The sequence below is a fragment of the Chiloscyllium plagiosum genome, unplaced genomic scaffold (assembly GCF_037043375.1).
Source record: "Chiloscyllium plagiosum isolate Xiang-an unplaced genomic scaffold, Cpla_swu_hap1 HiC_scaffold_20, whole genome shotgun sequence".
Classification (NCBI taxonomy): Eukaryota; Metazoa; Chordata; class Chondrichthyes; order Orectolobiformes; family Hemiscylliidae; genus Chiloscyllium; species Chiloscyllium plagiosum.
Genome location: NW_028270158.1, coordinates 18731356 through 18742860, shown reverse-complemented (window position 1 = coordinate 18742860; position 11505 = coordinate 18731356). Strand labels below are relative to the sequence as shown.

The 11505-nt window shown below is 42.1% G+C and overlaps 1 protein-coding gene across 3 annotated transcripts in view; it reads left to right on the top strand.

Annotated features, from left to right (window-relative positions):
• The window catches only part of LOC122560798 (cytochrome P450 3A21-like), a 37442-nt gene extending 26609 nt beyond the window's left edge, over positions 1 to 10833 (top strand). For all 3 annotated transcript variants that reach the window (XM_087997707.1, XM_043711905.2, XM_087997708.1), the window contains 5 exons: positions 30 to 111; positions 650 to 810; positions 7735 to 7961; positions 9049 to 9211; positions 9546 to 10833. In XM_087997707.1, coding sequence (XP_087853833.1) covers positions 30 to 111; positions 650 to 810; positions 7735 to 7961; positions 9049 to 9211; positions 9546 to 9641 — 729 coding nt within the window. In that variant the 3' untranslated portion in view covers positions 9642 to 10833. The remainder of the gene's footprint in view (positions 1 to 29; positions 112 to 649; positions 811 to 7734; positions 7962 to 9048; positions 9212 to 9545) is intronic.
• Positions 10834 to 11505: the final 672 nt, after the last annotated feature.

The window sequence follows — 11505 nt, the reverse complement described above, 5'->3', positions numbered from 1 at the left end:
GCTGAGCCCTTGCATTGTTTCATTCTCAGGATCGGGTGGATTTTCTGCAGCTGATGATTGATTCTCAGGTGACAAACAAACAAAACACTGACAGCAAGTCGAGAGACAAAGGTATCGTCAGTAAAAAGCCTCTCATTCTTTTCATCGTTGTTTCTGTTCCTGAAATGAATGCTTCATGTTCAGTTTTATTTTTGTTTATCATTCTTCAGTGTCCTCGTTTAACTTCCTGGTTGATACCTATTCCCAGCCCCTTTAAATACTGAGGTTCTGACTCAACCCCTCTGGAAGCCATACGTTTTAAATTCCCTCCTTTAAGTGTACCCCCTATTCAAAAAGGGATGCAGACAAGGAAAATGATTTTAGGCCAATCAGCTTAACACTTTTCCCTCCAAATGACAGATATTAGTCTGTCATGAAGGATGGAATAACTCTTGTTGGGATGTGTTGTTTGTTACCATAATGGGAGTTGCCCAATCAGTGATTCCATACAATCATGGGCCTGAGATTGCTTGTTGTACAGTGTGGAGAAATCTAAACACCTTATCTAGTAGAAAAAGTTCTTAAAGTATTAGTGTTGAAAACCCATCATTTGCATTTGCTCGGTTGTAAAGTGGAGTTTTTGACAGTTTCTGGTTCTGATTCTCTGCAGCTCTGACTGACACAGAGATTTTGGCGCAGGCTTTGACCTTCATCTTTGCTGGGTATGATACCAGTAGTACTACATTAGCATTTGCTGCATATAATCTGGCGATGCACCCAGATGTACAGATGAAACTGCAGCAGGAGATCGATGAGACTTTCTCTAACAAGGTGAGTGCCTGAGAAAAGACAGGAGAGAACTTGAATTTCTGTAGCACCTTTCCTGCTCTCGAGATATCTTTGATCCATTTTACGGAAATTGCCGTCACTGTTGTAATATATAAAATGTCTGCCTAACTGGACAACAATGTGACTTAACAGTCAGATATTTGTGAGAATGCCCTTCCAAAAGCCTGATGTGTAAATTGAATTTTCCCGGCCTCTGAACAATGTTAATGACAATTCAAAAAATATCCTTCTCCGTGTCGAGGGGAATAAACTTTCCATTCAATCCTTGAATGACAAGATGAGCGGAGAGGAGGTCAATTTGTCTTCATTTACATCTCATTATTACCTAGCTCCACTTCATTCACAGGCAGTTTGCTACTCATCTGCCACATGCAGATAGAAACTGCACAGCAATAGTTCCTGGCATGGAATTCTGAAAAGGTATTTGTTGCCACCAGCTCAGTGCTTGTTCCTCTGAGCCTCCAACAGTGAGCCTAGGACCAGCAGGTAACCTCCCCATGAAGATGTCACAGATTAATGTCCCCTTCACGATATGGAGCAGGTACAAGACACCCAGACTCTCATCATCCCCAATATAATTTCCTCCAGCTGAGTAAAGCACATTGCTACTACAGTTCTGTGAGGGAACAATCCATGCCGACCAGTTGTCCTCACCTAACCTAGTCCCATTTGCCAGCACTTGGCCCAAATATACCCACCCATATGCCTTTTAAATGTTGTAATTGTACCGGCCTCCACCACTTCCTCTGGCAGCTCATTCCAAACATGCACCACCCTCTGTATGAAAATGTTATCTCTTAGGTCCCTTTTATATCTTTCCCTCTCACCCTAAACCTATGCCCTCCAGTTCTGGACTTCCCCATTCCAGGGAAAAGATCTTGTCTGTTTATCCTATCCATGCCCCTCATGATTTTATAAACCTCTATGGTAGCTTCCGAGGCTCCAGGGAAAACAGCCCCAGCCTATTCAACCTCTCCCTATAGCTCAAATCCTCCAACCCTGGCAACGTACTTGTAAATCTTTTCTGAACCCTTTCAAGTTTCACAACATCCTTCTATAGGAAGGAGACCAGAATTGCAGGCAATAGTCCAAAAGTAGCCTAATCAATGTCCTGTACAGCCGCAACATGATGTCCCAATGCCTATTTTCAATGCTCTGACCAATAAAGGAAAGCATACCAAACGCCTTCCTCACTATCCTGTCTTCTTTCAAGGAACTATGAACCTGCACTCCAAGTTCTCTTTATTCAGCAACATTCCCCAGGACCTTACCATTAAGTGTATAAGTCCTGCTCTGATTTATTTTTCCAAAGTGCAGCATCTCGCATTTATCTAAATTAAATTCCAACTACCACTCCTCAGCCCACTGGCTCATCTGATCAAGATCCTGTTGTACTCTGAGGTAACCTTCTTTGCTGTCCACTACACCTCCAATTATAGTGTCATCTGCTAATTTACTAACAATACCTCTTATGTTCATATCCAAATCCAATAGTAAGACTGAGTCTATACGGTTTCAAGTACCCCCCCCCCCCCACCTTCCTAGCAAATGTACAATCTCTGGAGAACAAGATGGACGAACTCAGATCACGGCTCAACTTCCAGCATGAACTGTGGGACTGCTGCGCAGTCTGCTTCACAAAAACCTGGCTCAACCCATCAATTCCCGACTGCGCACTTCAGGCTGATGGTTTTTCTATCCATCATATGGACCATACAGTGTCCCTGGGTAAGACAAAGGGTGGAGGGGTTTGCTTTTTAATCAACAACTTGTGGTGCACGGACATTGCAACCCTGGGCAGTCATTGCTCCCCAAGCCTTGAATTCCTCACCATCAAATGCTGCCCCGTCTATCTACCAAGGAAATTTACCGCTGCTATACTAACTGCTGTGTACATACCGCCACAAGCAAAGATTGAGGAAGCTCTGGATGTGCTGTACTCCAGCACTAACACCCTAGAGATGGAACACTCCGAGGCCCTGTTTATTGTGACTGGCGACTTCAGTCAAGCCAATCTAAGGAAGGTGTTGCCCAAGTATCACCAGAACATCACCTGCTCCATCAGGCGCCCGAGCATTTTAGACCACTGCTACACATCTGTGAAGGATGCCTACTGCTCCATCCCCTGCCCTCATTTCGGGAACTCCAACCACAATGCAATGCTTCTTCTCCCGGCTTACAGGCAAAAGCTCAAGCAGAAGACCCCCTCACTGATACAGGTCCAGTGTTGGTCGGAGGAGGCAGAGGATCAAGTCCGGTGCTGTCTGGAATCGGCTGATTGAGCCATATTCAAACAGTCTGCAGGTACTTTGGACGAGTATGCCATCACCGTCACAGAGTTTATCAACAAGTGTGAGGAGGACTGTATACCGAGGCAGTCAATCCAAGTGTTCACCAACAGGAAACCCTTGATGAATCAGGACATACAGACCCTGCTAAAAACAAGGCCCATTCAAATATAAGGAATCCAAGTATGACCTTCACAGAGCCATTAAGACAGCCAAGGACCAATACCAATCCAAACTAGAGACCCAGACAGACACCCAGCAACAATGGCAAGGACTGAATGACACCACAGGTTCTAATCAGAGACAGTGCAAGATGGCTGATGATGATATATCCCTCCCAAGCCGTCTCAATGCCTTCTATGCTGGCTTTGAGCAGAATTTTGGCGGAGAGGTAACACGTATTCCAACAAGTCCTGGCGAACTTATCCCAACAGTCACTGTATCAGAGGTCAGATCAGTTTTCCTTCATGTGAATCCAAGGAAAGTGATGGGACCAGACGGAGTACCAGGCCGTGCACTCAGAGCATGTGTAGATCAACTCGTAGAGGTCTTCTCCGACATCTTCAGCCTCTCCCTGTAGCAGGCCACTGTCCCTGCCTGTTTCAAGAGGGTCAACATCATCCCTCTGCCTAAGAAGGCTCATGCAGCATGTCTCAATGACTACCGCCCAGTGGCCCTAACTTCAGTGGTCATGAAGTGCTTTGAAAGGCTGGTCATGGCATTAATCAACTCCAGCCTCCCCACTACTCTTGACCCACTCCAATTTGCCCATCAGACCAACAGATCCACGTCAGACGCCATATCACTTGCCCTTCACTCCCTCCGAGAACTTCTTGACACCAAGAACAGCTATGTAAGACTACAGTTCAGCCTTCAACACTATTATTCCCTCAAGACTGATTACTAAACTTAGTGATCTCGGACTAAGCCCCACTCTCTGCAACTGGATCCTCAGTTTCCTGACCCACAGGCCACAGTGAAGATTGGGGATAATATTTCATCCTCACTAATACTCAATACTGGAGCCCCCCCCAGGGGTACGTACTCACCCCCCTACTGTATTCACTGTATAACCATGACTGCATCACCAAATACCAGACTAATGCCATTAACAAGTTCATTGATGACACATCATAGTTGGTCGAATCTCAGATGGCAATGAAACAGACCACAGACGGGAGGTGGAAGACATGGAAAAATGGTGCACTGAGAACAATCTAGCTCTCCAATGCCAGCCAAAACCAAGGAACTCATTACTGATTTTCAACAGGATGTTACTCATGCCCCCCCTACACAATAACAACACAGAGGTGGAACGAATGGAGAGTGTCAAGGTCCTGGGAGTGGCCATCCACAACAAGCTTTCTTGGACTCTTCATGTGGATGGACTGGTTACAAAGCCCAACAACGTCTCTTCTTTCTCAGGCAGTTTTATAGGTGCGCCATTGAGAGCATTCTGCCTGGATGTATCACTCTCCGGTATGGCAACTGTATTATCCAGAATCGTAGACGGTTACAGAGAGTGGTGAACTCGGCCCAGACAATCACAAAAGCCAGCCTCCCGTCTATAGAATCCATCTACCAGACCCACTGTCAAGGAAAGGCAGCCAGCATTCTTAAAGATCCATCCCACCCTGGCAATGTTTTTCTACAACCTCTACCATCAAGGAGAAGGTACAGAAGCCTGAACATACACACCAGCTGGTTTCGTAACAGTTTCAACCCTACTGTTGTTAGACTACTGAATGGACTCTCAAATTCTTAATATTCGCCTGTACCTGTGTTTTTGTTTTTGCTGCTGTTTACCTATTATTTACTTATTTGTATTACTTAACTCTTGTGATATTCCTGTATTGCTCGCAAGACAAAGCTTTTCACTGTGCCTCGGTACACGTGACAATAAATTCAGTTCAATTCAAATCATTTTTGTAAATAACAAAATGTGGTGGACCTAGCACTGATCCTTGTGACACACCATTGGTCACAGGCCTCCAATCTGAACAGCAATGCTCCACCACCACCCTCTGTCTTCTACCTTCAAGCCAGGTCTGTATCCAAATGGCTAGTTCTCCTTATATTTCATGAGATTTAATCTTGCTAATCAGTCTCCCATGGGGTACCTTGTCAAACACCTTACTGAAGTTCATATAGATCACGATCACCGCTCTGCCATCATCAATCCTCTTTGTTACTTCTTTGTAAAGCAATCTCAGCTATCTGTAAGAATAATAGGGTGGGTATGGTAGAGGATTTTAACTTTCCAAACATAGACTGGGACTGCCATAATGTGAAGGGTTTAGATGGAGAGGAATTTGTTAAGTGTGTACAAGAACATTTTCTGATTCAGCATGTGGATGTACCTACTGGAGAAGGTGCAAAACTTGATCCACTCTTGGCAAATAAGGCAGGGCAGGTGACTGAGGTGTCAGAGGGGGAGCACTTAGGGGCCAGCGACCATAATTTTATTAGATTTAAAATAGTGATGGAAAAGGATAAACCAGATCTAACAGTTGAAGTTCTAAATTGGAGGAAGGCTAATTTTGACGGCATTAGACAAGAACTTTCAAAAACTGATTGGGGCCAGATGTTCGTAGGTAAAGGGACGGCTGGAAAATGGGAAGCCTTCAAAAATGAGATAATGAGAGTCCAGAGACAGTATGTTCCTGTTGGGGTGAAAGGAAAGGTTGGTAGGTATAGGAAATGCTGGATGACTAAAGAAATTGAGGGTTTAGTTAAGAAAAAGAAGGAAGTATAAATTGGGTTGGGATATCTGGTCGGCATGGACGGGTTGGACCGAAGAGTCTGTTTCCATGCTGTATATCTCTATGTCTCTATATGTCAGGTGTAGACTGAATAGATCGAGTGAATCCTTAGAAGAGTATAAAAGAATAGGAGTATACTTAAGAGGAAAATCAGGAGGGCAAAAAGGGGACGTGAGATAGCTTTGGCAAACAGGGTTAAGGAGAATCCAAAGGGTTTTTACAAATACATTAAGGACAAAAGGGTAACTAGAGAGAGAATATAGCCCCTCAATGATCAGCAAGGCAGCCTATGTATGGAGCTGCAGGAGATGGGGGAGATACTAAATGAGTATTTTGCATCATTGTTTACTGTGGAGAAGGACATGGAAGATACAGAATATGGGAAAGTAGATGGTGACATCTTGAAAAATGTCCATTTTACAGAGGAGTTGGTGCTGGATGTCTTGAAATGAATGAAAGTGGATAAATCCCCAGCAGCTGATCAGGTGTACCCTAGAACTGTGTGGGAAACTAGGGAAGTGATTGCTGGCCCCTTGATGAGATATTTGTATCATCAATAGTCAAAGATGAGGTGCCGGAAGACTGAAGGTTGGCTAATGTGGTGCCACTATTTAAGAAAGGTGGAAAGGACAAGCCAGGGAACTGTAGACCAGTGAGCCTGACATCATTGGTGGGCAAGTTATTGGAGGGAATCCTGAGGGACAGGATTTGCATTATTTGGAAAGGCAAGGACTGATTAGGGATAGTCAGTATGGTTTTGTGTGTAGGAAATCATGTCTCATGAGCTTGTCTGAGTTTTTGAAGAAGTAACTGTCATCTGCAATGCATCCCTTTCAAACCGAAGCGTTGGGTGACCATTGGATCCCAGCAGTCATCAGGTTTTTATGCAACTGGTTGCTTCTAAGGATCCATTGGATTTTTCTCAGATGTCTCAGTCTTCCAACCACAAATGCATCAAGGCTGTTCCTGAGGAAACTTTGTACCAGATCACACTCCTTCACATTTCCCCATGAAGAGGTCAATGCTGCAGTCCAAGCTGTAGGCTTTGCCAACAGAGCTGGCTTCCCCCAGATGCAAGATGCTACATCACATCAGAATGTAACTGACTTCCTCAACAGTAAATAATGTACAAAAGACCCAGATGCCTATATCCTTAAATTCTCATGTTCTTGAATTTCAAGGGCTGGATGCTTTACAAAGATGGTTACTAGGAAACATGGCTATCCTCTGCAAGCCCCTGACTGAGTGAGCGTAGCTAAAACTCCTGAGGACAGGTGTTTTTTCTGAATTCCTGCTTAGATTTCTTAATGACAGTCTTGTACTTATGATCCCATAGTTATGGCCTTCCCCCAAGAAGGTAACCTTTTCCACTGATATAAAATAATCAAATAATTATATTGCTCTATGACAAAATATTTTCATTTTCTGGAGGGCACTGCATGTTACATTGAGGAAACGGTGGCATCATGGGTATTGCAGAGACTTAATCTTCCAGGGGCATGGATACAAATCTCGTTGCATCCAACTGGTGTAATTTAGGTGCAACTAATACATCTGGAATATAAATCCAACCTCTTAATAGCAACTATTGTCATTGAAAATAAGAACCTGGTTCACAAATCTCCCTTACAGAAAATGTTGTGATTCCTATTTGGTCAGTCCTTCAGTGGATTCCACACCCACCATAATGTGAATGACCCCCAACTCCCCTGTGAAATAGTTTTGTACGCCATTCAGCTCAACAGTAAATCAGGGATGGGCAACCAATTCTGGCCTTACCTTTAAGTACATATGACCTCTGAAAAATCAAAAAAAAGTTTCTTGTTAATTGGTAAAAATGTTCTTATCATACAAAGGCTCCTGCCACATACGATGGAGTGATGCAGTTGGAATATATGGACATGGTGATATCTGAAACCCTACGAATGTTCCCCCCTGTCCCCCGACTTGACAGAGTGTGCAAGAAAGATGTCCAGCTCAATGGGATAACTATTCCAAAGGGGACTATCGTCATGGTTCCTTCCTATGTCCTGCACCGTGATCCAGACTACTGGCAGGAGCCTGAAGAGTTTAGACCTGAAAGGTATGTAGTAATGATTTACATTTTCACTTCTGCTGCATAACTCAAAGAATCTCAAAGCTTTTGAATTTTGATGATCAACCAGCTTTTGATGCATTTTAGAATTCGTCTGTCATCTAACATTGAAACTGCCAGAATTGCCCTGTGCCTTGGCCTGTGCAGTTAAGTTTAAGCCCATCTGTATACCTGGTCATTAGGATGAATATCCATCTTGTCAGTTGACATAGGGCATAAGCCTCACCTGTCAGAAATTCACCAGTACTGAGCAGGATAATGTCCTCATCCATGCATACATGCCAGCTTTCCAGTCAGTAAAGTTGTCAGGAGCAAACACATCCCAGTAATAATTCATTGGTTGTATTCCACTGCTCCAGAGTTACTGAGACTTAGTGTAACAGCACTATCACTATTCTTAACTGAGACCAACCTGACACTCTACTCAGCGGACAACACAATCTGGACTTTAAAGCTGAATTTTCCAGGACTTCTGTATATTGCTTCACTGAATTTGTCATCTGGTTGCTCATTTGTCTACGCTTGCAAATGTCCTATGAGTTGTTGAAAGTTGTATCTTTCTTCTGCTTAGGAAGAACTACATTTACTTCAAAATGGATTTACCACCTAGGGTGGGCTGGTTGTGATAGCTTAGGTAGCCTGAGATGCCTCTATTCTGTAATGATAGTATAAACACAAACCATGGCTAAAACAGTGAATTAGGTGAGCCACTTCTTGAGCTGTTACATCCATCAGGTAAGGTGAGGCCAGACCTGGAAAGGATTGCAGATCCTAATAAATTGGGGTTCACTGACATGCAGCACGACCATTACCATTCTGAATAGATCTGTTCACACCGAGATGTTCAGTGTAGAGAGGATCCAGATTGGCTATCATCCACACTTTTCCACAGTTGGTTAGTCTGACTACATATCAAGCCTGACACTCATTGCCTGTGAACCACCAACTTGAAATATCAGTAAATTAAAGATTCATTGAACAACTCCATAGCTTCAAACTGTGGTCTTCTCTGTCTACCCAATTAGAAAATTATGAAATGATATAATTTACTCTCATTGTCTCTCAATATAATTAGATTCAGTGAAGAGAATAAGGAGTCTCGGGATCCTTACACCTTCCTACCATTTGGAGTGGGCCCTCGGAACTGCATTGGGATGAGATTTGCTCAACTGGCAATGAAGATGGCACTCACCTCTGTCTTGCAACATGTGACCATTGTGCCTTGTGAAGAGACAATGGTAGGAATTTAATCATTTTGTTTCAGTGAATATTGAGAATAATAGGATGAACAGAAGCATCCATTAACATAATCAACTGTAATGGGTTATTTAACCACACATGTGGCACAAAGATCATGAAGCAGGGGTTCATTATTTCACTGGCATTGGATTTTTTAAATTTTGAAATTAAGACTAAAAGCAGGGAAACAGAATTTACATTGGACTAAACCTATAACTCAAACCTTGGTTGCAGAATCATTTTTTTTGAGAGAGGACACTATGAACCTACTTCAAACTATATTACACAAATTTTTCTGTTGGTCATGTATTAACTTTGCTTTTTCTATTCCAGATTCCATTAGAACTAGATGTGACTGGATTCATGCAGCCTAAAAAGCCGATAATCCTGAAATTTGTGCCAAGAGTGAATGCTGATTCAAAGGAATAAACTACTTGGTACAAATACACAGAACTGTGTTTGCATAAGATAATCAAATGAAAATACAGTACAACCTCGATTATCCGAATTTTGGATTATCCGAACAAGATCTCAAGGTCCCGTAAAAATGGCATTAGGCAACTCAGCATTCAGTTATTAGTTAAACGGCATTATGGTGTGCATTGCCAGATAACCGAGGCACGTTCTATAACCAGCACTCAACGTTTGTTATGATCATTTCAATTATCCAAATGATCAGTTGTCCGAACAAATACTCACTGCCTGTCTCGTTTGGATAATCGAGGTTGTACTGTACATGAAAACTTGTAACTCAATTTAAATCTATAGGATCAGAAAAATGTATTAGCATGAATGTTAACTTTTTTTTTCTACTGTTAAAACAGTGAGGGAGCCTCTGATGTTCTACAAGTGATTTACTCAACAGGAAAAGATCTGTCAAGTGAATATTAATTTTTTTTTGTAATCTTAGGTGTAGAAATAATTATGTGATTGTAAAATTATTAGACTACCTACGATCGTTTGAATATAACTTTTTTCATAGCAAATATATCTAAAGGATTTCTTAAAACTAATTGTAAGTATTGTGGTAAAAATGTAAACAACATGGGTTAATGTTTTGTTTCGGCTACCTTGTATACAAAAGAGCTTGCAGGGTTATTCTTCAGAAAATCATGCCAAGGGGACAGCTCACTTGGAAGACAGATTGTTATTGAATTTGTCAACATTCTGCAATCTAAATAGAACAAGCTCTCAAATCGTATTACAAATGGTGGAAACTTGAAGCAAATGGGTTCAAGTTCCCAAGTGTGCAGCAAATCAACCAACATAATTAGAGAGTTGACACTTCAATTCAAAATAGTTTAAAAGTATCTGAAACTGAGTTTGTGTGTGTGTGTGTGTGTGTATGTGGGTGGTTGGGTGGGAGAGGGAGGTCAGCCTGTGGTCTGAGGCCTGAGTTGGATGGAACTGAATTCACCAAGCAAGCTGGTGAAAGTTTCCCTTTCAGCTCAAGGGAAGCTAGGTTTCACAACCTAAATGTTCACTACTACTCGCAAAGAATGAACACTGGTGGGAACTTTACATTCATTACTGTGTAAACAACTTATTAGTATCAGCATAAATGGTCAGTGTTTATAATCTGAAAAAAGGTCCTTCCATAAAACATTTGCAAATTCCTGCATTACTGAATAATCCCTGCAAGACTGATTACTGTATATGTTTATGTTCAATGCAGCAGATACCCACACAACTGTTTTGTAAATTTTATGTGGATTGTTTTAGATTATCAAGCTACTCACTGAGCCACAGAATTCATTCAAACATATCAGTTAGGAGTAGGCCATACATCCCTTGAGGCTACTCTGCCATTAACTAAGGTCATAGAGTCATACAGCATAAAAACAGAATGGTTGGTCCAACCAGTCCATGCCGACCATAATCCCAAACTAAACCGGTCCTACCTGCCTGTGTTTGGCCTGTATCCCTCCAAACATTTGTTATTCGTGTACTTACCTAAATGTGCTAAACATTGTAACTGTACCTGCATCCACCACTTCCCCTGGACGTTCATTCCACCATACAAACAACTTTAAAAAAAGATGCCCCTTGTGTCTTTCTTAAAATCTTTCTCTCACCTTAAAAATATGCCCCCTAGTCTTGAAATCCCCCAACCTAGGGGAAAGACAATTGCTTATCTATACCCCAGATGATTTTATAAACGTCTGTAAGAGTCACCAGGGAACTTCCTGTTGCAGATTTGATTATTCTGTATTCTTGTATAGCCCTGATAACTTTTCACCCACTTATCAAGAATCTACCTCTCCTTTTAAGAATATTTAAAGACTACTTTGTT